The sequence below is a fragment of the Sander lucioperca genome, chromosome 21 (assembly GCF_008315115.2).
Source record: "Sander lucioperca isolate FBNREF2018 chromosome 21, SLUC_FBN_1.2, whole genome shotgun sequence".
Lineage (NCBI taxonomy): Eukaryota > Metazoa > Chordata > Actinopteri > Perciformes > Percidae > Sander > Sander lucioperca.
The window spans coordinates 18,713,055-18,738,537 of record NC_050193.1 but is presented as its reverse complement, the minus strand read 5'-3'; the positions used below and the strand labels follow the sequence as shown (position 1 = coordinate 18,738,537).

Sequence of the window (25,483 nt, the reverse complement as noted above, 5' to 3'; positions counted from 1 at the left end):
TGAGACCATGTGACTGTTCACCGTGAGAGGACCGTTTAAAGACCATGTGACCGTTCACTGTGAGAGGACCGTTTAGAGACCATGTGACCGTTCACTGTGAGCGGACCTTTTAGAGACCATGTGACCGTTCACCGTGAGCGGACTGTTTAGAGACCATGTGACCGTTTACCGTGAAAGGACCGTTTAGAGACCATGTGACCGTTCACCGTGAGAGGACCGTTTAGAGACCATGTGACCGTTCACTGTGAGTAGACTGTTTAGAGACCATGTGACCGTTCACCGTGAGACCATGCGACCGTTCACCGTGAGTAGACTGTTTAGAGACCATGTGACCTTTCACTGTGAGCGGACCGTTTAGAGACCATGTGACCGTTCACTGTGAGAGGACCTTTTAGAGACCATGTGACCGTTCACCGTGAGTAGACTGTTTAGAGACCATGTGACCGTTCACCGTGAGCGGACTATTTAGAGACCATGTGACCGTTCACTGTGAGTAGACTGTTTAGAGACCATGTGACCGTTCACCGTGAGACCATGTGACCGTTCACCGTGAGTAGACTGTTTAGAGACCATGTGACCTTTCACTGTGAGCGGACCGTTTAGAGACCATGTGACCGTTCACCGTGAGCGGACTGTTTAGAGACCATGTGACCGTTCACCGTGAGACCATGTGACCGTTCACCGTGAGTAGACTGTTTAGAGACCATGTGACCGTTCACCGTGAGAGGACCATTTAGAGACCATGTGACCGTTCACCGTGAGCGGACTGTTTAGAGACCATGTGACCGTTCACCGTGAAAGGACCGTTTAGAGACCATGTGACCGTTCACCGTGAGAGGACCGTTTAGAGACCATGTGACCGTTCACCGTGAGAGGACCGTTTAGAGACCATGTGACCGTTCACTGTGAATAGACCGTTTAGAGACCATGTGACCGTTCACTGTGAGAGGACCGTTTAGAGACCATGTGACCGTTCACCGTGAGCGGACTGTTTAGAGACCATGTGACCGTTCACCGTGAGCGGACTGTTTAGAGACCATGTGACCGTTCACTGTGAGCAGACTGTTTAGAGACCATGTGACCGTTCACTGTGAGTAGACCGTTTAGAGACCATGTGACCGTTCACTGTGAGAGGACCGTTTAGAGACCATGTGACCGTTCACCGTGAGAGGACCGTTTAGAGACCATGTGACCGTTCACCGTGAGAGGACCATTTAGAGACCATGTGACCGTTCACTGTGAGTAGACTGTTTAGAGACCATGTGACCGTTCACCGTGAGAGGACCGTTTAGAGACCATGTGACCGTTCACTGTGAGTAGACCGTTTAGAGACCATGTGACCGTTCACTGTGAGAGGACCATTTAGAGACCATGTGACCGTTCACTGTGAGTAGACTGTTTAGAGACCATGTGACCGTTCACCGTGAGTAGACCGTTTAGAGACCATGTGACCGTTCACCGTGAGTAGACTGTTTAGAGACCATGTGACCGTTCACCGTGAGTAGACCGTTTAGAGACCATGTGACCGTTCACCGTGAGAGGACCATTTAGAGACCATGTGACCGTTCACTGTGAGTAGACTGTTTAGAGACCATGTGACCGTTCACCGTGAGAGGACCGTTTAGAGACCATGTGACCGTTCACTGTGAGTAGACCGTTTAGAGACCATGTGACCGTTCACTGTGAGAGGACCATTTAGAGACCATGTGACCGTTCACTGTGAGTAGACCGTTTAGAGACCATGTGACCGTTCACTGTGAGTAGACTGTTTAGAGACCATGTGACCGTTCACTGTGAGTAGACTGTTTAGAGACCATGTGACCGTTCACTGTGAGAGGACGTTTAGAGACCATGTGACCGTTCACTGTGAGCGGACCGTTTAGAGACCATGTGACCGTTCACCGTGAGCGGACTGTTTAGAGACCATGTGACCGTTCACCGTGAAAGGACCGTTTAGAGACCATGTGACCGTTCACCGTGAGACCATGTGACTGTTCACCGTGAGAGGACCGTTTAAAGACCATGTGACCGTTCACTGTGAGAGGACCGTTTAGAGACCATGTGACCGTTCACTGTGAGCGGACCGTTTAGAGACCATGTGACCGTTCACTGTGAGCGGACCGTTTAGAGACCATGTGACCGTTCACCGTGAGCGGACTGTTTAGAGACCATGTGACCGTTTACCGTGAAAGACCGTTTAGAGACCATGTGACCGTTCACCGTGAGAGGACCGTTTAGAGACCATGTGACCGTTCACTGTGAGTAGACTGTTTAGAGACCATGTGACCGTTCACCGTGAGACCATGCGACCGTTCACCGTGAGTAGACTGTTTAGAGACCATGTGACCGTTCACTGTGAGCGGACCGTTTAGAGACCATGTGACCGTTCACTGTGAGAGGACCTTTTAGAGACCATGTGACCGTTCACCGTGAGTAGACTGTTTAGAGACCATGTGACCGTTCACCGTGAGCGGACTGTTTAGAGACCATGTGACCGTTCACTGTGAGTAGACTGTTTAGAGACCATGTGACCGTTCACCGTGAGACCATGTGACCGTTCACCGTGAGTAGACTGTTTAGAGACCATGTGACCTTTCACTGTGAGCGGACCGTTTAGAGACCATGTGACCGTTCACTGTGAGAGGACCTTTAGAGACCATGTGACCGTTCACCGTGAGTAGACTGTTTAGAGACCATGTGACCGTTCACTGTGAGTAGACTGTTTAGAGACCATGTGACCGTTCACTGTGAGTAGACTGTTTAGAGACCATGTGACCGTTCACCGTGAGACCATGTGACCGTTCACCGTGAGAGGACCGTTTAAAGACCATGTGACCGTTCACTGTGAGAGGACCGTTTAGAGACCATGTGACCGTTCACTGTGAGCGGACCGTTTAGAGACCATGTGACCGTTCACCGTGAGCGGACTGTTTAGAGACCATGTGACCGTTTACCGTGAAAGGACCGTTTAGAGACCATGTGACCGTTCACCGTGAGAGGACCGTTTAGAGACCATGTGACCGTTCACCGTGAGAGGACTGTTTAGAGACCATGTGACCGTTCACTGTGAGTAGACCGTTTAGAGACCATGTGACCGTTCACTGTGAGAGGACCGTTTAGAGACCATGTGACAGTTCACTGTGAGTAGACTTTTTAGAGACCATGTGACCGTTCACAGTGAGACCATGTGACCGTTCACTGTGAGAGAACCGTTTAGAGACCATGTGACCGTTCACTGTGAGTAGACCGTTTAGAGACCATGTGACCGTTCACTGTGAGAGGACCTTTTAGAAACCATGTGACCGTTCACCGTGAGTAGACTGTTTAGAGACCATGTGACCGTTCACCGTGAGCGGACTGTTTAGAGACCATGTGACCGTTCACCGTGAGCGGACTGTTTAGACACCATGTGACCGTTCACCGTGAGACCATGTGACCGTTCACCGTGAGTAGACTGTTTAGAGACCATGTGACCTTTCACTGTGAGCGGACCATTTAGAGACCATGTGACCGTTCACTGTGAGAGGACCGTTTAGAGACCATGTGACTGTTCACCGTGAGAGGACCATTTAGAGACCATGTGACCGTTCACTGTGAGAGGACCGTTTAGAGACCATGTGACCGTTCACTGTGAGAGGACCGTTTAGAGACCATGTGACTGTTCACCGTGAGAGGACCGTTTAGAGACCATGTGACCGTTCACTGTGAGAGGACCGTTTAGAGACCATGTGACCGTTCACTGTGAGAGGACCGTTTAGAGACCATGTGACCGTTCACTGTGAGAGGACCTTTTAGAGACCATGTGACCGTTCACTCTGAGAGGACCGTTTAGAGACCATGTGACCGTTCACCGTGAGAGGACCATTTAGAGACCATGTGACCGTTCACCGTGAGCGGACTGTTTAGAGACCATGTGACCGTTCACCGTGAAAGGACCGTTTAGAGACCATGTGACCGTTCACCGTGAGAGGACCGTTTAGAGACCATGTGACCGTTCACCGTGAGAGGACCGTTTAGAGACCATGTGACCGTTCACTGTGAATAGACCGTTTAGAGACCATGTGACCGTTCACTGTGAGAGGACCGTTTAGAGACCATGTGACCGTTCACCGTGAGCGGACTGTTTAGAGACCATGTGACCGTTCACTGTGAGCAGACTGTTTAGAGACCATGTGACCGTTCACTGTGAGTAGACCGTTTAGAGACCATGTGACCGTTCACCGTGAGAGGACCGTTTAGAGACCATGTGACCGTTCACCGTGAGAGGACCGTTTAGAGACCATGTGACCGTTCACCGTGAGAGGACCATTTAGAGACCATGTGACCGTTCACTGTGAGTAGACTGTTTAGAGACCATGTGACCGTTCACCGTGAGAGGACCGTTTAGAGACCATGTGACCGTTCACTGTGAGTAGACCGTTTAGAGACCATGTGACCGTTCACTGTGAGAGGACCATTTAGAGACCATGTGACCGTTCACTGTGAGTAGACTGTTTAGAGACCATGTGACCGTTCACCGTGAGTAGACCGTTTAGAGACCATGTGACCGTTCACCGTGAGTAGACTGTTTAGAGACCATGTGACCGTTCACCGTGAGTAGACCGTTTAGAGACCATGTGACCGTTCACCGTGAGAGGACCATTTAGAGACCATGTGACCGTTCACTGTGAGTAGACCGTTTAGAGACCATGTGACCGTTCACTGTGAGAGGACCGTTTAGAGACCATGTGACCGTTCACTGTGAGAGGACCATTTAGAGACCATGTGACCGTTCACCGTGAGTAGACCGTTTAGAGACCATGTGACCGTTCACTGTGAGTAGACTGTTTAGAGACCATGTGACCGTTCACTGTGAGTAGACTGTTTAGAGACCATGTGACCGTTCACCGTGAGACCATGTGACTGTTCACCGTGAGAGGACCGTTTAAAGACCATGTGACCGTTCACTGTGAGAGGACCGTTTAGAGACCATGTGACCGTTCACTGTGAGCGGACCGTTTAGAGACCATGTGACCGTTCACCGTGAGCGGACTGTTTAGAGACCATGTGACCGTTTACCGTGAAAGGACCGTTTAGAGACCATGTGACCGTTCACCGTGAGAGGACCGTTTAGAGACCATGTGACCGTTCACTGTGAGTAGACTGTTTAGAGACCATGTGACCGTTCACCGTGAGACCATGCGACCGTTCACCGTGAGTAGACTGTTTAGAGACCATGTGACCTTTCACTGTGAGCGGACCGTTTAGAGACCATGTGACCGTTCACTGTGAGAGGACCTTTTAGAGACCATGTGACCGTTCACCGTGAGTAGACTGTTTAGAGACCATGTGACCGTTCACCGTGAGCGGACTGTTTAGAGACCATGTGACCGTTCACTGTGAGTAGACTGTTTAGAGACCATGTGACCGTTCACCGTGAGACCATGTGACCGTTCACCGTGAGTAGACTGTTTAGAGACCATGTGACCTTTCACTGTGAGCGGACCGTTTAGAGACCATGTGACCGTTCACTGTGAGAGGACCTTTTAGAGACCATGTGACCGTTCACCGTGAGTAGACTGTTTAGAGACCATGTGACCGTTCACTGTGAGTAGACTGTTTAGAGACCATGTGACCGTTCACTGTGAGTAGACTGTTTAGAGACCATGTGACCGTTCACCGTGAGACCATGTGACCGTTCACCGTGAGAGGACCGTTTAAAGACCATGTGACCGTTCACTGTGAGAGGACCGTTTAGAGACCATGTGACCGTTCACTGTGAGCGGACCGTTTAGAGACCATGTGACCGTTCACCGTGAGCGGACTGTTTAGAGACCATGTGACCGTTTACCGTGAAAGGACCGTTTAGAGACCATGTGACCGTTCACCGTGAGAGGACCGTTTAGAGACCATGTGACCGTTCACCGTGAGAGGACTGTTTAGAGACCATGTGACCGTTCACTGTGAGTAGACCGTTTAGAGACCATGTGACCGTTCACTGTGAGCGGACCGTTTAGAGACCATGTGACAGTTCACTGTGAGTAGACTTTTTAGAGACCATGTGACCGTTCACAGTGAGACCATGTGACCGTTCACTGTGAGAGAACCGTTTAGAGACCATGTGACCGTTCACTGTGAGTAGACCGTTTAGAGACCATGTGACCGTTCACCGTGAGCGGACTGTTTAGAGACCATGTGACCGTTCACTGTGAGTAGACTGTTTAGAGACCATGTGACCGTTCACCGTGAGACCATGTGACCGTTCACCGTGAGTAGACTGTTTAGAGACCATGTGACCTTTCACTGTGAGCGGACCGTTTAGAGACCATGTGACCGTTCACTGTGAGAGGACCTTTTAGAGACCATGTGACCGTTCACCGTGAGTAGACTGTTTAGAGACCATGTGACCGTTCACTGTGAGTAGACTGTTTAGAGACCATGTGACCGTTCACTGTGAGTAGACTGTTTAGAGACCATGTGACCGTTCACCGTGAGACCATGTGACCGTTCACCGTGAGAGGACCGTTTAAAGACCATGTGACCGTTCACTGTGAGAGGACCGTTTAGAGACCATGTGACCGTTCACTGTGAGCGGACCGTTTAGAGACCATGTGACCGTTCACCGTGAGCGGACTGTTTAGAGACCATGTGACCGTTTACCGTGAAAGGACCGTTTAGAGACCATGTGACCGTTCACCGTGAGAGGACCGTTTAGAGACCATGTGACCGTTCACCGTGAGAGGACTGTTTAGAGACCATGTGACCGTTCACTGTGAGTAGACCGTTTAGAGACCATGTGACCGTTCACTGTGAGAGGACCGTTTAGAGACCATGTGACAGTTCACTGTGAGTAGACTTTTTAGAGACCATGTGACCGTTCACAGTGAGACCATGTGACCGTTCACTGTGAGAGAACCGTTTAGAGACCATGTGACCGTTCACTGTGAGTAGACCGTTTAGAGACCATGTGACCGTTCACTGTGAGAGGACCTTTTAGAGACCATGTGACCGTTCACCGTGAGTAGACTGTTTAGAGACCATGTGACCGTTCACCGTGAGCGGACTGTTTAGAGACCATGTGACCGTTCACCGTGAGCGGACTGTTTAGACACCATGTGACCGTTCACCGTGAGACCATGTGACCGTTCACCGTGAGTAGACTGTTTAGAGACCATGTGACCTTTCACTGTGAGCGGACCATTTAGAGACCATGTGACCGTTCACTGTGAGAGGACCGTTTAGAGACCATGTGACTGTTCACCGTGAGAGGACCATTTAGAGACCATGTGACCGTTCACTGTGAGAGGACCTTTTAGAGACCATGTGACCGTTCACTCTGAGAGGACCGTTTAGAGACCATGTGACCGTTCACCGTGAGAGGACCGTTTAGAGACCATGTGACCGTTCACCGTGAGCGGACTGTTTAGAGACCATGTGACCGTTCACCGTGAAAGGACCGTTTAGAGACCATGTGACCGTTCACCGTGAGAGGACCGTTTAGAGACCATGTGACCGTTCACCGTGAGAGGACCGTTTAGAGACCATGTGACCGTTCACTGTGAATAGACCGTTTAGAGACCATGTGACCGTTCACTGTGAGAGGACCGTTTAGAGACCATGTGACCGTTCACCGTGAGCGGACTGTTTAGAGACCATGTGACCGTTCACTGTGAGCAGACTGTTTAGAGACCATGTGACCGTTCACTGTGAGTAGACCGTTTAGAGACCATGTGACCGTTCACTGTGAGAGGACCATTTAGAGACCATGTGACCGTTCACTGTGAGTAGACTGTTTAGAGACCATGTGACCGTTCACCGTGAGTAGACTGTTTAGAGACCATGTGACCGTTCACCGTGAGAGGACCATTTAGAGACCATGTGACCGTTCACTGTGAGAGGACCGTTTAGAGACCATGTGACCGTTCACCGTGAGTAGACTGTTTAGAGACCATGTGACCGTTCACCGTGAGTAGACCGTTTAGAGACCATGTGACCGTTCACCGTGAGAGGACCATTTAGAGACCATGTGACCGTTCACTGTGAGTAGACTGTTTAGAGACCATGTGACCGTTCACCGTGAGAGGACCGTTTAGAGACCATGTGACCGTTCACTGTGAGTAGACCGTTTAGAGACCATGTGACCGTTCACTGTGAGAGGACCATTTAGAGACCATGTGACCGTTCACTGTGAGTAGACTGTTTAGAGACCATGTGACCGTTCACGTGAGTAGACCGTTTAGAGACCATGTGACCGTTCACCGTGAGAGGACCGTTTAGAGACCATGTGACCGTTCACTGTGAGTAGACTGTTTAGAGACCATGTGACCGTTCACCGTGAGAGGACCGTTTAGAGACCATGTGACCGTCGAATATGAAATGTCAGTGATACAGTAGTGTACGGGCCGCCCCTACGGTTTAGCATGCATGTGAACCACGGATTAATTCATGGTGTGAAATACAGTTGAACTGCTCAGCAGAGAGTCGCAGCGGGACGCCCCCTCTTCTAGAGCTTCTTCAGGCTGTCAGTGCAGATAAAGACCTCAAAACTGTGGTTTCCATGCGTATTCCCGTACGGCTCGCATCAAAACACTATTATGTAATTACACTACTATTTAACGCGACTACGAGATGTTTTCACAAGTTAAGAAACTGTCTCAATGTAATCAAATCCTTTTGCGCTGGCTAACACCTCTCTGGGGGGCGCCAACACTTTCTCTATGCAGGAAAAAACCCTGAAGTCAAGTCTTAGTTAAGGCAAGTCAAGTCCCAAATAGGGCTTTGACTTTTGCCCAAAAATCATATTCGAAGTTTGTTTGTTTATTAATATTAATATTTGAATATTTATTAATAATATTTTGACCATTAAATGTCTTCAGTAAGACCTATATTAGTATCAAACTTAAGTTGTATATGTTCTGTCCACCAGAGGGCAGTGTATCAGTCAAAGGCTTTATTAAAAGTCAGACTCTGGATTAAACACTAACAGTATGCTTTCTACAGGAAGATAGGAGCTTTCACCGTAGCCTACGGAAGTGGTCTGATGTTTATACTTGTTACCCACTGGTGTGTGTGTGTGTGTGTGTGTGTGTGTGTGTGTGTGTGTGTGTGTGTGTGTGTGTGTGTGTGTGTCTGTGTGTCATGTTGTTTATGGAGAAGGAGAACCAGAAAAATTAGTCGGTGGGGGGGGGGATGCAACAGCCGAGAGACGTGTAGTTACATTTTGAAATGCGTGAAAAAGCCTCGGAATCTGAATTGAAAGCAACGTTTACAAGCAAACACATTTACAAAAGATAATGCCCATAACAGGTCAGAATTTTAAGGGCTGCCTAATATTCGTTTGAATATCATTATATTTTTTTTAAATTTCACGTTATCCAATCATGACAGTCACATACCAGGACCTTTTTGAGTCGTCCAATCGTGACTCACAATTTGTTCTGCTCCCGCTTCCGCATCGCATACTTGATAGTTAGACAGAAATGTGACAACGTTATATTCAAGTTATATTATTTTATATTTGAAAGCGAACATTCAAACTTGTTATTACACGCAAGTCAGCCAAGTCATCATGCCTCAAATCAAGTTGTCTCGAGTCATTAACTTACAACTTTTTTTGTCAAATTGTAAGTCATCAGAAAGGTTACCCGAGTCCAAATCACCAAGTCTGCAGTCCACATCTCTAAGCAGATTTGAAAGGTTTTCTGGGAAATGACGCTATATTTTATCAACAGCGGACAACAAATGGTTATTGAAGCCCTGTTTGCTGCATTGTACAAAATGAGTAGCTGTTCACATAACTGCATGGCTTATATTTGGGATGCAAAGTGAATATAATACAGGGCATAGTTACATCAGAAGGAGAGTGTCATACTGTTCATCTCATGAGTTTACAATAACTACAAATAGTAGTCGTAGTAGTTCATGGTGGAGCAGGGTGTAGCAGGACGTAGAAGGTTCTAAATGTCTAGATGTCCAATCAGATTACCTGGTTGGATCTACTTGTTGTACGATAAATATTAATGTACTCTCAACGATACAATATTATTTTCCAATGCATGTGTCATGTTCAAACTTGTATTTTACATTTGATGTGTGTGTGTGTGTGCGCGCAGGGCTTCATGGTGGTCGGGGGGGACCTGAACTATATTGTGCAGAGGGCTGTTCTGAGGTCCATCCATCCATCTCCAACAATAGATATAGATCCAGGCTCCAGCAGGAAATACAAATCTTTCCTTTTCCTAACCCTGTTGATTTTATATATTTGGTTTTGTAAACGTTGTTTTTAGGGCAGGGAGTTCCTCCGTTCTTTTTCTTCCTAAGAAATCCCTGTTGCCATGCAGGAAAAAACCTCAAGATTTAGACATAAGTCCAGTCTTGTGCCAAACTTAATCAGTCCACAGGGTGACCTCCAGCTCCCCCAGTAAGAGCGTGCGCCCCATGTGGGCTGAGTCCTTTACTGCATCCAGTAGTGTAGCAACACATACTGCAATTGCTTTCAAACTAAATCTTTGAGGTTAATGTAAAATAATTTACATTTGAAGATCACTGTAGATTTGGTGTGCAAAATGTCAGAATTTTATGTGAAAAAGTGAATTTTTTTTAAATGTGTGAATTGTTCCTCGTGTACACCTTTGCAGCCGATGCAAAATAGAGCATCTTTAAACATCAGTTTGTCAGTTATTGGTCTTTGTGAAAATACATTATAGGCATGTTGTCAAAACAAATAAAACATATTCTCCCTGAATTGTCTAGTAAGAAATGAATTTTTGACAGTAGTTTAATATTCTGCATTTTCATGCAGTCCTGTCCCTTGTCTACTAAATGCTGTGAAGCCAGTTGTGACATCACCCAGATAATAGCTTCCTGTCATCAGCACCTGCATACAGCGTCAAAGGGTGTCCCTGGTGTTGCAAGATGATCATACACACTAGAGCTGAAGATCTTTGCCCGAACCCGACGGGACTCGACGGGACCCGACGGGTTCGGTCTTCATTTCTATCATGTTACACGGGCTCGGGTCGGGCTCGGGCTTGCGCTCCGAGTTGCGCAGTAAACGAGCGATCAGGTGAAGCGTTTCGATTAGCGTGAAAATAGATGCTGAGGAGGTGAAACAGAGGCTGGCTTCTGGAGGACTTATTTTATTTCTTTGTTCCAACTTCCACGTGGCCTATAGCCTCCGTTAGTCATGAATAAATGATGTTAAAGAATGTATAAATTACTCATTCTTGACGGAAGACAAAAGAGCTGTGTGCGTGCGGCGCAGTCTCTTTTTTCTTTCTCTCCCTTTCCCGCCGAGTGGTGCGTGTGCCCGCTCGCGGCGTGAAGAGCGTGTCCGCGTTATTTTCCAACATGCACTCTAATCACTGCTGATAGACGGCCTTTTGTACAGTTGGGCTGTAAACAGGTTCGGGCTTTTAAAAATCTGTCAATCAAAATGTATTGGTCGGGCTCGGGCCGAATTCTGTCGGGCTCGGGCCTTGTCGGGCCGAACTTTTAAGGCCCGATTACAGCTCTAATACACACTGTATACAGATTCTGTACTACACTCTGTATTTATATTTGATCTGTATTTTTTTGTAGACTATTGTATTTTGTATGTTTATATTTTATGTATTTAATGTGTAACTATGTTGTCTTACACATTTTATGCCTTGTCGTAGTTGCAAATTCAAATTTGTTACCTTGTTAAATAAAGGTTAAATAAATAAATTAAAAATACTATATCTAATTGGGCATTATGCTGTGGACATCTGCCCTGCATGTATTAGATGTGTCTCTGCATCAACATATCCAGGGGCGAAGCACACAATGATGGGCCCTGTAGAAAGGCATTCTCTCTGGGCCCCTCCCCACATCCACAGCTATTCATTCTAGCATCTTTTTGAGCCTGCTCACGTGAGGGCCTTGGGTCCCCGATCCACCCTCAGTCCGACACCCCTGAACATATCTGATTCAAATTAATAATCAGATGGAGTCAAGGTATTAAGTCAACCCAGGTCTCTTAGAGGAGCTGCAGCTCAACAAGGTTGATTCTGGTATTTGGAGCGAGAGGTTAGGAGCTAAAACTTAAAGGTCCCATGGCATGAAAATTTCACTTTATGAGGTTTTTTAACATTAATATGCGTTCCCCCAGCCTGCCTATGGTCCCCCAGTGGCTAGAAATGGTGATAGGTGTAAACCGAGCCCTGGGTATCCTGCTCTGCCTTTGAGAAAATGAAAGCTCAGATGGGCTGATCTGGAATCTTGCTCCTTATGAGGTAATAAGGAGCAAGATAAACTCCCCTTTCTCTGCTTTGCCCACCCATGAGAGAGAGACATCATAGCTTTCAAATGAGCAAAGTGGCAGTTGGTCAAGACCACACCCTTCACCTTGCCCCCCCTCTCTCCTCCTCAATAGCTACAGACACAGAAATGGTACATCCTAAGGAAAGCTCATTGTGGGACTGGCTCTAGTTGCTGTAATTCTGGACCAAGGCTGAATTTAGGGAAAGAGACTTCAGATACAGTATTAGGGGACCACTAAGACCTATATAAAAGAGACTTCAGATACAGTATTAGGGGACCACTAAGGTCTATATAAAAGAGACTTCAGATACAGTATTAGGGGACCACTAAGGTCTATATAAAGAGACTTCAGATACAGTATTAGTGGACCACTAAGGTCTATATAAAGAGACTTCAGATACAGTATTAGGGGACCACTAAGGTCTATATAAAGAGACTTCAGATACAGTATTAGGGAACCACTAAGGTCTATATAAAGAGACTTCAGATACAGTATTAGGGGACCACTAAGGTCTATATAAAGAGACTTCAGATACAGTATTAGGGGACCACTAAGGTCTATATAAAGAGACTTCAGATACAGTATTAGGGGACCACTAAGGTCTATATAAAGAGACTTCAGATACAGTATTAGGGGACCACTAAGGTCTATATAAAGAGACTTCAGATACAGTATTAGGGGACCACTAAGGTCTATATAAAGAGACTTCAGATACACTATTAGGGGACCACTAAGGTCTATATAAAGAGACTTCAGATACAGTATTAGGGAACCACTAAGGTCTATATAAAGAGACTTCAGATACAGTATTAGGGGACCACTAAGGTCTATATAAAAGAGACTTCAGATACAGTATTAGGGGACCACTAAGGTCTATATAAAGAGACTTCAGATACAGTATTAGGGGACCACTAAGGTCTATATAAAGAGACTTCAGATACAGTATTAGGGGACCACTAAGGTCTATATAAAGAGACTTCAGATACAGTATTAGGGGACCACTAAGGTCTATATAAAGAGACTTCAGATACAGTATTAGGGGACCACTAAGGTCTATATAAAGAGACTTCAGATACAGTATTAGGGGACCACTAAGGTCTATATAAAAGAGACTTCAGATACAGTATTAGGGGACCACTAAGGTCTATATAAAGAGACTTCAGATACAGTATTAGGGGACCACTAAGGTCTATATAAAGAGACTTCAGATACAGTATTAGGGGACCACTAAGGTCTATATAAAGAGACTTCAGATACAGTATTAGGGGACCACTAAGGTCTATATAAAGAGACTTCAGATACAGTATTAGGGGACCACTAAGGTCTATATAAAAGAGACTTCAGATACAGTATTAGGGGACCACTAAGGTCTATATAAAGAGACTTCAGATACAGTATTAGGGGACCACTAAGGTCTATATAAAGAGACTTCAGATACAGTATTAGTGGACCACTAAGGTCTATATAAAGAGACTTCAGATACAGTATTAGGGGACCACTAAGGTCTATATAAAGAGACTTCAGATACAGTATTAGGGGACCACTAAGGTCTATATAAAAGAGACTTCAGATACAGTATTAGGGGACCACTAAGGTCTATATAAAAGAGACTTCAGATACAGTATTAGGGGACCACTAAGGTCTATATAAAGAGACTTCAGATACAGTATTAGGGGACCACTAAGGTCTATATAAAGAGACTTCAGATACAGTATTAGGGGACCACTAAGGTCTATATAAAGAGACTTCAGATACAGTATTAGGGGACCACTAAGGTCTATATAAAGAGACTTCAGATACAGTATTAGGGGACCACTAAGGTCTATATAAAGAGACTTCAGATACAGTATTAGGGGACCACTAAGGTCTATATAAAGAGACTTCAGATACAGTATTAGGGGACCACTAAGGTCTATATAAAGAGACTTCAGATACAGTATTAGGGGACCACTAAGGTCTATATAAAGAGACTTCAGATACAGTATTAGGGGACCACTAAGGTCTATATAAAGAGACTTCAGATACAGTATTAGGGGACCACTAAGGTCTATATAAAGAGACTTCAGATACAGTATTAGGGGACCACTAAGGTCTATATAAAGAGACTTCAGATACAGTATTAGGGGACCACTAAGGTCTATATAAAGAGACTTCAGATACAGTATTAGGGGACCACTAAGGTCTATATAAAAGAGACTTCAGATACAGTATTAGTGGGACCACTAAGGTCTATATAAAGAGACTTCAGATACAGTATTAGGGGACCACTAAGGTCTATATAAAGAGACTTCAGATACAGTATTAGGGGACCACTAAGGTCTATATAAAGAGACTTCAGATACAGTATTAGGGGACCACTAAGGTCTATATAAAGAGACTTCAGATACAGTATTAGTGGACCACTAAGGTCTATATAAAGAGACTTCAGATACAGTATTAGGGGACCACTAAGGTCTATATAAAGAGACTTCAGATACAGTATTAGGGGACCACTAAGGTCTATATAAAGAGACTTCAGATACAGTATTAGGGGACCACTAAGGTCTATATAAAAGAGACTTCAGATACAGTATTAGGGGACCACTAAGGTCTATATAAAGAGACTTCAGATACAGTATTAGTGGACCACTAAGGTCTATATAAAGAGACTTCAGATACAGTATTAGGGGACCACTAAGGTCTATATAAAGAGACTTCAGATACAGTATTAGGGGACCACTAAGGTCTATATAAAGAGACTTCAGATACAGTATTAGGGGACCACTAAGGTCTATATAAAGAGACTTCAGATACAGTATTAGTGGACCACTAAGGTCTATATAAAGAGACTTCAGATACAGTATTAGTGGACCACTAAGGTCTATATAAAAGAGACTTCAGATACAGTATTAGGGGACCACTAAGGTCTATATAAAGAGACTTCAGATACAGTATTAGGGGACCACTAAGGTCTATATAAAAGAGACTTCAGATACAGTATTAGGGGACCACTAAGGTCTATATAAAGAGACTTCAGATACAGTATTAGGGGACCACTAAGGTCTATATAAAGAGACTTCAGATACAGTATTAGTGGACCACTAAGGTCTATATAAAGAGACTTCAGATACAGTATTAGGGGACCACTAAGGTCTATATAAAGAGACTTCAGATACAGTATTAGGGGACCACTAAGGTCTATATAAAGAGACTTCAGATACAGTATTAGGGGACCACTAAGGTCTATATAAAGAGACTTCAGATACAGTATTAGGGGACCACTAAGGTCTATATAAAGAGACTTCAGATACAGTATTAGGGGACCACTAAGGTCTATATAAAAGAGACTTCAGATACAGTATTAGTGGACCACTAAGGTCTATATAAAGAGACTTCAGATACAGTATTAGGGGACCACTAAGGTCTATATAAAGAGACTTCAGATACAGTATTAGGGGACCACTAAGGTCTATATAAAGAGACTTCAGATACAGTATTAGGGGACCACTAAGGTCTATATAAAAGAGACTTCAGATACAGTATTAGGGGACCACTAAGGTCTATATAAAGAGACTTCAGATACAGTATTAGGGGACCACTAAGGTCTATATAAAGAGACTTCAGATACAGTATTAGTGGACCACTAAGGTCTATATAAAGAGACTTCAGATACAGTATTAGGGGACCACTAAGGTCTATATAAAGAGACTTCAGATACAGTATTAGGGGACCACTAAGGTCTATATAAAAGAGACTTCAGATACAGTATTAGGGGACCACTAAGGTCTAAATAAAGAGACTTCAGATACAGTATTAGGGGACCACTAAGGTCTAAATAAAGAGACTTCAGATACAGTATTAGGGGACCACTAAGGTCTATATAAAGAGACTTCAGATACAGTATTAGGGGACCACTAAGGTCTATATAAAGAGACTTCAGATACAGTATTAGGGGACCACTAAGGTCTATATAAAAGAGACTTCAGATACAGTATTAGTGGGACCACTAAGGTCTATATAAAAGAGACTTCAGATACAGTATTAGTGGACCACTAAGGTCTATATAAAGAGACTTCAGATACAGTATTAGGGGACCACTAAGGTCTATATAAAGAGACTTCAGATACAGTATTAGGGGACCACTAAGGTCTATATAAAAGATACTTCAGATACAGTATTAGGGGACCACTAAGGTCTATATAAAGAGACTTCAGATACAGTATTAGGGGACCACTAAGGTCTATATAAAAGCATCCAAAGAGCAGCATGTCATGGGACCTTTAAACAGACTTAAACAACTGGCCTGTATCTTGGGCATACTCAATGGGAAGAGCAGCAATGTCTCAGTTTGGCACTTTTGCTGACAGAACCCTTATCTACTATACTATCACTTTTTAATGACTTTTTCAACATACTTTACCCTGACTTTTTTACGACTTTTTGACATACTATACTATGACTTTTTACTTACTTTTTCAACATATTTTACCCTGACTTTTTTACGACTTTTTATGACTTTTTAACATACTATACTATGACTTTTTAATTACTTTATCAACATACTATACTATGACCTTTTAATTACTTTTTCAACATACTTTACCCTGACTTTTTTACGACTTTTTATGACTTTTCGACATACTATACTATGACTTTTTATAACTTTTTTTTATATTCTATACTATGATTTTTTATGATTTTTTTTATATTCTATACTATGACTTTTTATGACTTTTTTAACATACTATACTATGACTTTTTAATTACTTTTTCAACATACTTTACCCTGACTTTTTATGACTTTTTGACATACTATGACTTTTTAATTACTTTTTCAACATACTTTACCCTGACTTTTTATGACTTTTTGACATACTATGACTTTTTAATTACTTTTTCAACATATTTTACCCTGACTTTTTAATTACTTTTTCAACATACTTTACCCTGACTTTTTTATGACTTTTTATGACTTTTCGACATACTATACAATGACTTTTTATGATTTTTTTAGACATGCTATACTAGGACTTTTTTGGACATACAATACTATGACTTATTATATTCTATACTATGACTTTTATGATTTTTTGGGACATACTATACTATGACTTTTTTAAGTTTTTCAACATACTATACTATGACTTTTGTTGACATTTTTCGACATACTATACTATAACTTTTTATGATTTTTTTCAACACACTATACTGACTTTTTATGATTTTTTGGACATACTATACTATGACTTTTTATGATTTTTTGGGACATACTATTCTGACTTTTTTCGACATACTATATTATGACTTTTTATGATTTATTTCGACATACTATACTATGACTTTTTATGAGTTTTTTTATATTCTATAATATGACTTTTTGGGACATACTATACTACGACTTTTGTTGACTTTTTACAACATACTATACTATGACTTTTTATGATTTATTTTATATTCTATATGACTTTTTATGATTTTTTGGGACATACTATTCTATAACTTTTTATGATTTTTTTCAACACACTATACTATAACTTTTTATGATTTTTTTCAACACACTATACTATGACTTTTTATGATTTTTTGGACATACTATACTATGACTTTTTATGATTTTTTGGGACTTACTCTTCTATGACTTTTTTCGACATACTATACTATGACTTTTAATGATTTTTTTTATATTCTATAATATGACTTTTTATGATTTTTTGGGACATACTATACTATGACTTTTGTTGACTTTTTACAACATACTATACTATGACTTTTTATGACTTTTTTCGACATACTATACTATGACTTTTTCAACATACTATACTATGACTTTTTATGATTTTTTTTATATTCTATAATATGACTTTTTATGATTTTTTGGGACATACTATACTATGACTTTTGTTGACTTTTTCCGACATACTATACTATGACTTTTTATGACTTTTTTCGACATACTATACTATGACTTTTTCAACATGCTATGACTTTATACTTCAATACTTTCAACATACTTTACAATTACCTTTTCAACATACTTTACCCTGACTTTTTATGACTTTTTGACATACTATGACTCTTTAATTACTTTTTCAACATATTTTACCCTGACTTTTTAATTACTTTTTCAACATATTTTACCCTGACTTTTTAATTACTTTTTCAACATACTTTACCCTTACTATACTATGACTTTTTTCGACATACTATACTATGACTTTTTATGACTTTTCGACATACTTTACTATGCATAGGTGTGATTGGCAAAGGACAAAAAAGCAGGAAACTATACGCCGAACCCATGACACTGCGAAAAATAAACCATTAAATGGCACTTTCTGGAGAGTTTTGTGCAAAGAAATGGAGAAATTGAGTCTTACATGATATGTGCAAAACTGCAAGGTTAAGAGCCTATACTTTGCATTGTTGTAGTATCAACAGGTATTAGGGCATTTAGCATTTACATTACTGTTAATCAGTCATCACTTGATTACACATTGCATTACCTTGTTATATTTAATAAAATACAGTTGAAATACAATTTGGGCTCAAAATTGACAGTTTGAGTTCATTTTATTAGTTTCCTTTGGAAAACCTAATGTATTTCATTGCAACAACACATTTCAATCTACAGTGTACACTTACAAAGGGTTGTAAATAGAAAGGTCAGCTGAAACAGGACTTTGTGCATTACAGTTAAAGCAAAATGGTTGGTGCTGGGAGGTGAGTGACTAACAGTCTGAAAGGAGAAAAGACTCAATCCCGACTAGTGAAATATTTACATAAACAGCATTTTAAATGGGAAATGCTGTGTATTCTACTTCCAGGAAGACAGAGTTTGAAAAAAGTACAACAATGACAATTTAAAACCGTTGGGTACCGTTTGGATTTTTACGATTCCGATGCCGAACCGATTCCTAAACCGATTCTTGAAAAACTGAAAAATTATATAAAAGAAAGGCTTTTTTATGGAGTTTTTTAAAATTGAAAATTATTTAAATTGAACAATATATTAGCGTTTTAAAGTACTTAAATATATAATAAGTAAACCTAAGTCACCTAACACAGATAACTACAATAATTTAACAAATAACAGTTACACTAAGTAACAACAAAATAAATGTTGTTGAGTTGGTATGCCAACTTCAAACTTTAGCAGTTCTTTTGCAGAAAAAATGACCATATTTGCCTTCTCTGGCAAGATAAGACACCTCTCCTGACTTATGGCATGTCCTGCACAGGAGAAAACTCTCTCAGGTGGTGTCCAAGAGGCCTGGACACACAGGGAGGAGTTAGAAAGGGCAGACTCCCCCACCACCAGGCTCCAGGGTCTGGTCCTGAACGATAGACTAGCAGAGCCAGTGGAATATGTTTACTAGTGATCCCGTGCAATCAGTGAATGGTTAATATGCCTTTACGTCCGTTTTGGTGAGCCCAGAGGGAAAATATGCCATTTAAAAAGTAGCCTACATTAACGGTAGCTAGCTAACACTAGACTACAGAGAAAGTGTGATATTTTTACGTCCGTTTCGGAGCGTTTACAAAAAGCCGTCTATCAGCAGTGATTGTAGAGTGCACGTCCGAGAATAGCGCGGACACGCGCTTCACACCGCATGGTTTAACGTTACTTTGCTAGCCCAGAATCGTTTTACATTAATGTTAATGGCAATAATGTTCAATGGATCACTTGTTTAAGTTTAAGTAGATAAAAAGGAAAGATAATATTGGCTTTGCCTACCTGAATCATCCGTGTTCGTCGTCTTGTCATGGGCAACTGAAGTTGTTCACGTGAGTAGATCGTTGGGCACGGTTTACTTTTTCTTTTTCTTACTTCGGGTGTTGGTGTCACGTAGCTACATCACTACAGAATTTATTATACTTGTCAAAATGAAAATAGGAACTCCACGATGTCTCTTTTTACATTTATTTTGTCCCGTTGTCGACTTCAGCTAAGAAATAAATAGAACACATAAGATAACCTTCCACAACGATTGCAGGCTCTTTCATGGAGCTCTGCTTTGAATGAAGTTCCATCGTGACAAATAAATGGACCACTTGCGGAGTGATATGAAGACATGAATCAGAGGCACACAAAACGTTGACAGCGAGCGGTCATTTAGAAACGTGCCTTGCGAACCCGCAACACCCCCCCTTTACATTTTTTTTTTGGATTTCCATGATTTACAAGAACCTCATTTTCAGGTCGGAAAAGCCGGAATTCCGGATTTATCCGGAAGAATCACACCCCTGACTATGACTTTTTATGTCTTTTCGACAATACCATACTATGACTTTTTTTAATATTCTATACCATGACTTTTTGAAATAAGTTGTTCTTGCGTGTTTCCTGATGCAGTACAACACAGAAAACTGACAGCGTTATTAATAATACTCATTTTATTGAATAAATCAAACATTAATAGGAAGATATCAAAGAGAATCCTCTGGGTGTCTATGAGACAGTCAGTTCCCACTCTTCATCATCAGCCTCGTCTTCATCAGGAGCAATCTCACTCCAGGAAACCTCGTTCACCTGAGACACAGAGTTCATCCTTACTGACAGGAAACATCTCTTTACACTACACAATAATAATAATAATAATAATAATAATAATAATAATAATAATTATAACTTGATTTAATACACAAACATTCATTCATACATGAAAATCAACAAATAAATACTCTGACTTTTTTGACTTTTTCAACATACTATACTATGACTTTTTATGATTTATTTCGACATACTATACTATGACTTGTTGACTTTTTTCGACATACTATACTATGACTTTTTACCTGGAGGACTCCTTCAGTCTCCTCTGGTAGAAACTGGTCTGAGGTCTGTTTCAGCTCCACCATCACTTTACCGTTACCTACAGAAACACATATACAGTATAAACTATTCAACAGGACTGGAATCAGATCTGATACCGATACCTGAAAAGCCTCCGATTCTGCCTACAATGGATCGTAACAGTGAGTACTGGAGTTTATGCACCGACAACGAGTAGTAGAGTATTTATACCTAGCGGTATAAGTAGTAGGAGAGTATACCTAGTAGTATGAGTAGTACTGCAGTAAAGGCCTGGACCAGAGCTTTCTCTCTGACCATCCTCTGGAGTCTGCAGCGTTTTTGAAGCAGAACATCTGGACCTAGACACACACACACACACACACACACACACACACTTTTCTAAAAAGGTAAAAATGAGGTATAATTTCATGTACGCAAGGTTTATTGACATTTATTAATGTGTGTGTGTTTTGTGGGTCTGTGTGTGTTGTGGGTCTGTTTGTGTGTGTGTGTGTGTGTGTGTGTTGTGGGCCCATGTGTGTGTGTGTGTGTGTGTTGTGGGTCCGTGTGTGTGTGTGTGTGTGTGTGTGTCAAACGTCGAAAAAAGGGACAAAAACATTGAAAAAGGGAAAACAACAGCATGATGGTTGATTTGTTGTGTAATGAGATGAGATGAGTGTGTGTTACCTGTGCAGGTGGAGTGTGTGTAATGAGATGAGTGTGTGTTACCTGTGCAGGTGGAGTGTGTGTAATGAGATGAGTGTGTGTTACCTGTGCAGGTGAAGTGTGTGTAATGAGATGAGTGTGTGTGTGTGTTACCTGTGCAGGTGGAGTGTGTGTAATGAGATGAGTGTGTGTTACCTGTGCAGGTGAAGTGTGTGTAATGAGATGAGTGTGTGTTACCTGTGCAGGTGGAGTGTGTGTAATGAGATGAGTGTGTGTTACCTGTGCAGGTGAAGTGTGTGTAATGAGATGAGTGTGTGTTACCTGTGCAGGTGAGTGTGTGTAATGAGATGAGTGTGTGTTACCTGTGCAGGTGGAGTGTGTGTAATGAGATGAGTGTGTGTTACCTGTGCAGGTGAAGTGTGTGTAATGAGATGAGTGTGTGTGTGTGTGTGTTACCTGTGCAGGTGGAGTGTGTGTAATGAGATGAGTGTGTGTGTGTGTTACCTGTGCAGGTGAAGTGTGTGTAATGAGATGAGTGTGTGTGTGTTACCTGTGCAGGTGGAGTGTGTGTAATGAGAAGAGTGTGTGTTACCTGTGCAGGTGGAGTGTGTGTAATGAGAAGAGTGTGTGTTACCTGTGCAGGTGGAGTGTGTGTAATGAGAAGAGTGTGTGTTACCTGTGCAGGTGGAGTGTGTGTAATGAGAAGAGTGTGTGTTACCTGTGCAGGTGGAGTGTGTGTAATGAGAAGAGTGTGTGTTACCTGTGCAGGTGGAGTGTGTGTAATGAGAAGAGTGTGTGTGTGTGTGTTACCTGTGCAGGTGAAGTGTGTGTAATGAGATGAGTGTGTGTGTGTGTGTTACCTGTGCAGGTGAAGTGTGTGTAATGAGAAGAGTGTGTGTTACCTGTGCAGGTGGAGTGTGTGTAATGAGAAGAGTGTGTGTTACCTGTGCAGGTGGAGTGTGTGTAATGAGAAGAGTGTGTGTTACCTGTGCAGGTGGAGTGTGTGTAATGAGAAGAGTGTGTGTTACCTGTGCAGGTGAAGCTGTCCTCCAGCACGGCTGCTGCTCTGCTCGTCTGTCCGTGATGAGGGAAGGAAAGCTGCAGCAGACAGCCGAACCGAAGACTCCTCCGCCTGCCTCCACCCTCCTCCTCTTCCTCCTCTTCCTCCTCTTCTTCAGTGGGGAGCTCCTTCAGCTGAGGACCACACAGACAGACAGGAAGTCACCTGCTGTCCCACTAAAGACTCTATAGACCCACTATAATAGAGTCTAATGGTTAAAGTCACTGGTGTTGTCTCTTTAGTGACTAAAGAGGGATCGACCCACTCTGGTCTTTAAAGGCCCAGGCGGTACCGACTAGTAGTAGTTAAGGAAACAGATAACCCATATTTGGAACAGATATTAATGAAAATGAGTACAAATGAAAATCTTTAAGTGAAAATTAAAATTTTGGAAAGTTACAAACTCCAACACTAAACTTTGTTTAAATGCTTGAACAGAGAGTCAGACACTATTTAATTCATTAACTTTATCGGTTCTCAGGCAAATTAAACACTGATACAGATCATCCCTACTTCACAAAATCTCAAACGTAGAGAGAAAAAAGGCTCAAATACCTCGAGAAAGCAACAAAAACGTAGGAAGAAATGTCAGAAAAGGCATCCAAAAAAGAGTGAAGAATGTCAAATAGGTCAAAAAAAAGCAACGTGTTTGACGAAAACAGTTGTACCGGTTCTACATCTACGCAGAGTTGGACACAAACTGGAATCTCAAGCACCTTGACCTTGCTTTCTGTGTGTCTAAAGGCCTGGGAGTGACAGTGATAAGACTTGTGGGGGTGCAGCTGGATCAGAGAAGCCCAGGAAATTCATTAACCCAGTATCAAAATGAAGTGGCCAGATAGGCAGAGAGAACAATGGTCTAGTGATGGATCTACGCCAGTTGCAGTGGGAAGGTGAGGCCTGGACCAGGTGCACTGATAACGGCCCATACATCATAGCAGAAGGAGGAATCTGAACCAGGATAAAGAGAGAGGGTGAGGTGAGGTGAGGTCGGGCATTCTGACTCCCACAAAGACTGTTGGCAGCAGGGCGAGAGAGGGTTGTCTCGAAGGAAGTCAGAGTCCTTATGCAGAAGCTGTAAACTACTTGCAATATTGTCACTAGAGATGATTGACTTTGACTATCATCAAATCATCCAATCATTTGGCTAAGAGGGGAAGGTGGGCGGAGGGTTAAAATGCAGCGCTCTGATTGGCCGAAAGCTTTTCACTCCACTTCACGCTGTGGCTCAGCAGCAGAATCAACATCATATAGATTGCATAGAAACTGAAAGCGGCGAAATGAAAGATGCAACAAAACGCGTACCTAGAGAGCAGCCAATCGTACAAGTGTACTTAACGTTCAAAATGCGTGTTACTCACATAGACAGTATATAAGAGTGGACCAACAGATCCCGTGTCTCTGGACGGAGACCAGTGAAGTCTCTTTTCCAGTGAGCGCTGAGCGTTACTGAGCAGCCTCCTACTGAGAGAAACGACGTAGATGTGACGTGAGCAACCTGTCTGAAAGTTGGAAGTCTTCTGGTAGCTGTGCCAAGAGAAATCTCAATCATTCCCAATCTAGCAGAGACGGAAAGCGTAGGTATATGTAAGGAGATAACATGGACACGCAGTCCGAGGAGAAGCTTACCCCCTTGGTTACTCACTGTGATGATGTCAGAGGTCCAGCCGTTGAATCCCAGGCAGTGATTGGCCAGTTCCAGGCAGCAGGCGTGGCTCAGCGGTCTGCTGCGGTCAACCAGGAAGTGAGGAGTATTTTTGGAGCTCAGCCTCACCTGAACAGAGACACACACAGACACACACACACACACACACACACACACACACACAGAGATGCAGACAGACACAAATAAATAAAAAATCCCCTTCACAATAAAAGCCTGTTTAACAGAAACATCTGGAACATACAGTAATGTGTTTCAGTGTTCCCCTTCACAATAAAAGCCTGTTTAACAATAATGTGTATAATCTGTCCCTGTGTGTCCTGCTGTACCTTGAGAGGAGCGCTGTGGAGCAGCGGGCGTCCGTCAGTCTGTCGCTGGGCCTGAGCAGCCTGAGCAGCGGAGTAGAACTTAACGAGGGCATAGAACCCGGGCGGGTTGAGGGGAGCGTTGGGACACACCTTCAGCAGGTAGAGAGGCCCGAAGGACGAGAACACGGCATACAACTCAGCCTGAAGAGCAACACGACACGGTTCAGGCTACAGAGTCACATATAGCACCATATTCTGACTAGTGCTGCTTTCATTCAATTACATTTTAGATAACCATCAATAATGTGGAAAACAAGTGAAATTATGAAAAACATCTATTTTGTTTCCAGCTATATGCTGACTATGTTTGCATGTAGGCACAAAAATAGTGTGATGTTAAAACAAAACTAAATAAAATGTCGTTTTTTATGACTTTTTTTCTCTAAAACTTTCTCTCTCTACTTAAAAAAGTAATGAATAAATTAATGTTTTTTTATTAATTATTTTTATATAGTATTAATTTTACTGAAAGAGACAATTACATTGTTAATTGCAATTAATTGTACAGCAATATTTGAAATTGTTACAAGATCCTCTTAAAAGTGCTGATTTTTGAATGGAGTTTGGTGCACAATGTCAACTTTTAGGACTCACGTAGATCTGAGCCTCAGTGTGAGAGGGCTGGATGTTCCACACAAACAGAGTCTTGTTGTTCTCCACAGGAACCTTGAACTCCAGGACGTCCACC

The 25,483-nt window shown here is 42.6% G+C and overlaps 2 protein-coding genes across 4 annotated transcripts in view; one reads left to right on the top strand and one right to left on the bottom strand.

Annotated features, from left to right (window-relative positions):
- The window catches only part of LOC116055136 (phospholipid transfer protein-like), a 48,938-nt gene extending 38,601 nt beyond the window's left edge, over nt 1–10,337 (top strand). Inside the window, exon 15 of the mRNA XM_035997114.1 lies at nt 10,092–10,337. Coding sequence (XP_035853007.1) covers nt 10,092–10,265 — 174 coding nt within the window. The 3' untranslated portion in view covers nt 10,266–10,337. The remainder of the gene's footprint in view (nt 1–10,091) is intronic.
- A 10,282-nt stretch (nt 10,338–20,619) lies between these two features.
- The window catches only part of rdm1 (RAD52 motif containing 1), a 5,554-nt gene continuing 690 nt past the window's right edge, over nt 20,620–25,483 (bottom strand). Inside the window, exons 2-8 of one of the 3 annotated variants that reach the window (XM_031306945.2) lie at nt 25,390–25,483; nt 24,757–24,936; nt 24,410–24,538; nt 22,733–22,898; nt 21,299–21,397; nt 21,041–21,117; nt 20,620–20,774 (exon numbers count right to left, since the gene is read on the bottom strand). The exon at nt 25,390–25,483 is cut by the window's right edge and continues 10 nt beyond it. In XM_031306945.2, coding sequence (XP_031162805.1) covers nt 20,694–20,774; nt 21,041–21,117; nt 21,299–21,397; nt 22,733–22,898; nt 24,410–24,538; nt 24,757–24,936; nt 25,390–25,483 — 826 coding nt within the window. In that variant the 3' untranslated portion in view covers nt 20,620–20,693. The remainder of the gene's footprint in view (nt 20,775–21,040; nt 21,118–21,298; nt 21,398–22,732; nt 22,899–24,409; nt 24,539–24,756; nt 24,937–25,389) is intronic. The other 2 variants (XM_031306946.2, XM_031306947.2) reach the window with 2 other exon arrangements.